Below are 3,026 nucleotides of genomic sequence, written 5' to 3'. Positions count from 1 at the left end.
CCTGCTGAGGAACTGACACAGAGACAAGGTCTGGGCAGACAAATATGTTTGCACATATTTTTGGCGTAGGCAAGCCTTATATGTCTTTTAATGTGTTTGGATGCCTACGAAATGTTACTGGAGTCAGAAATAAGCACCATCTTGTAACAGCAGAATACTGAATGCTGATAATGAAAAGCAAAGTACAACAATCTAAATACAACAGTTTACTATGTCTTCCTAGTTTCAAATAACCAGGTGTTTGTTCTTTTTACTCTTTTTATCTGATTCCCTCACATTTCTCTAACAAGTAGTGAGTAGGCTGACCACCCAGTTTGTGCCTACAATGTGTAAGCCCTTTTTATACCCCGTGCAGTGTTCCACACTGGCTGGCTTTCAGGTCTTTCAATTTATCTAAGTCATTGTGCCTGGGCACACAGAGCCTTAGGAAAGAGATTTACAGTAAATTAGGTAGGGCATATCAGGGCCTTATTTGCAATGTATACAAAACATTAATGTAGGACAGAACATTTTTTCAAAACCAAAGGGATCTCTATAGGTAGCTGACATCCTTAAAGAAGGCAAGCAGGTTACTGATATCTGTGGCAGTATTTTGGACTAATATTCAAAGAGAAGGAAATTACAGCAATTGAGATTCAGGGTGAAAACTTTAACAGCAGGATAAGTATGGCAAGGTGTCAGGTGTCATCCCGTAATTATCCTTTGGATGGTGCAAGAACAGCAACTAGAACATTCTTACAGACACACGGAATAAGAGAAATCCCCAATACCTCCTCCTAAAGCCCTGAGAGCCTGCAAGATATACCAGAGATGGCCAAAACAGAGGTGATCCTTTACAGGCAATAAAAGTTTGATATGGCCTGTGGGCCACACTGTGGGGACCCTTGCTTTACAGTGTGCCTTATGAAAGAACATTCCTTTCATTGACCTGTGTTGAGAGGAGCTTCAGACCATGTCTGATATCCTCCTTTGAAGCAAGACAGAGTAACAACATTTGCTGAATACTTACCTAACAATATATGTAAATTGTCATACTATTAGATTAGGCCAAAAATAAACGGAACAAAGTCATAATCATAGAAACCTTTAAGATTTCAGTCAAATAAAGGTCTCCTACATACTTCACAGAGGATTTCCTTATCCTTTCCACTGACAGATTCTGAACTGTGAGTTAACTTTAAAATGTCTTCAATAATGAAAGACCAAGGGTAGATACAAGGATTTGCAGAGTAGCTACAGAAATCCTCATGAAAGCACCACTCAGCATACAGTGGTAGGCAACTTCACAGTCACAGCTTTATACCATCCCTAAAATACCAGCACATATTAGAAGATAACCCATCTTCTAGAAATTCTCAGCTTCTATGGGTCAAAGATACTCCAGTTTACAACCACTCACTGACACAATAATACCATTTCTCTTATCCTATTCCCTCAAGCAGGGAAAAAAAATGAAATAGTATCCACATGCTTTTTTATCAGCTACCCTAACATATACATAAATGCATTGTGCACCATATTTCAAATAATCATTTTGTGCAGTAACATACAATACAAATATATCATAATCAGCTATGAACTTTGTATCTGTTCATTAAATATGCCATTACTTACAGGAATGTTGATGAAAACAGTATCAAACTCTGATCCTGACAGAAACCTTTTCAATGGCACCATGAAAAACTGCAAGGAAAAAAGTTATACATACATCAACGATGTCATGATATTTTCTAGATTGTTGTACATATGTTATACATAAATTACAACTCTGTAAGTAGCATCTTACTTTCTCTATTGATTCCAGCGTTTCAGTGTATTTCTCTTCAGTTTGCTTTATTTCAGCAAGACAACAGCTTCTTATGTCATTTTGAGTATATTTCTGCAATTACAATGGAATCAAGTTTAAGTCACTAACAAGCATCTAATGGATAACAAATGTATTTATTTGTCCAGAATTAAGCAATTAGGATAACTGCTTCCTGAAATTTTCTGAGTACTGCAGCCTCCAAAGATGATAGCAATAACCGAGAATATTTTAGTGTTCAATTAGCTGATGACTTTAAGAGTTTTACTAAAATTCCAGATTAAAGGAATATTATGAAAAGTTAATGTTTAGACATAAAACACTGAACTCTCTGCAGGTACTTCGGAAGCGGAAATACAAGGTCACATTTCATTCACATCCAGACTGAGAAATCTTATTTAAAGTACTGAGCAGTTAATAATTCCATTAAACTTAATGGGACTAAATCACATAAGTAACTTTACGTTGCCATATATATTGGATTCAGTCTAATCCCTGCACTTATTTACAGTTTTTCCCTTTTAGTTCTCAAGGAGAGCTTTCTCTTCAGACACAATATGAGTAGGTCCTCGAATTGTGAGGTGCAGTGACCTTCTAAGTTCAGCTCTTGCATATGGATGTGTGTGTCTTCAGTGAGACCCTGGGATTTTTCCATGTAAAACACCAGACTCACAGGAAATTGAAGTAATTATCAGCACAGGACTCTATAAAAATAGTTTACAAGCACTCTTAGTGAAGATCTGACTTACAGCGTTACAGCTTCAACAACCTGCAAATCTGATTTCAAAGAAAAGAGTAAATATGTGGAAGAAGGTATGGGAGCATTCATGTCAAATAATACTTAAAACATTTGGAGACCTGACACAGTAACTGGATCAGCTCTTACAATTAAAAGCAGTAATTGATCCAGAGCACTGGACCAGGCTGCCCAGAGAGGTTGTGGAGTCTCCTTCTTTGGAGACATTCAAAGCCTGCCTGGATGCGTTCCTGTGTGATCTGATCTAGATGTTCCTGCTCCGGCAGGGGGATTGGACTAGATGATCTTCCCAGGTCCCTTCCAACATTCTGTGATTCTGTGATCCAAAATGTTTTCTCCAAAAATAATAAGCAGAGGTTTAATAAGCAACGGCACTATCATATCCTTTCTGAAGCATATTTATCACTTTGTAACATCCTTCCAAGACATCCTTCAGCATATCCCTGACTGTATCTTACCTTTTTT

General features: G+C 37.4%; 1 protein-coding gene across 1 annotated transcript in view; it reads right to left on the bottom strand.

Annotated features, from left to right (window-relative positions):
• The window catches only part of LOC104469282 (guanine nucleotide exchange factor VAV3-like), a gene marked incomplete at its 5' end in the record, with an annotated part of 18,288 nt that overhangs the window by 11,194 nt on the left and 4,068 nt on the right, over nt 1-3,026 (bottom strand). Inside the window, 2 exons of the mRNA XM_010083735.1 lie at nt 1,615-1,683; nt 1,787-1,879. Coding sequence (XP_010082037.1) covers nt 1,615-1,683; nt 1,787-1,879 — 162 coding nt within the window. The remainder of the gene's footprint in view (nt 1-1,614; nt 1,684-1,786; nt 1,880-3,026) is intronic.

This window comes from Pterocles gutturalis, unplaced genomic scaffold (genome assembly GCF_000699245.1).
Source record: "Pterocles gutturalis isolate BGI_N339 unplaced genomic scaffold, ASM69924v1 scaffold6935, whole genome shotgun sequence".
Taxonomy (NCBI): domain Eukaryota; kingdom Metazoa; phylum Chordata; class Aves; order Pterocliformes; family Pteroclidae; genus Pterocles; species Pterocles gutturalis.
Note: the sequence above shows the minus strand (reverse complement) of the source record. Positions and strands in the feature narration are given on the sequence as shown.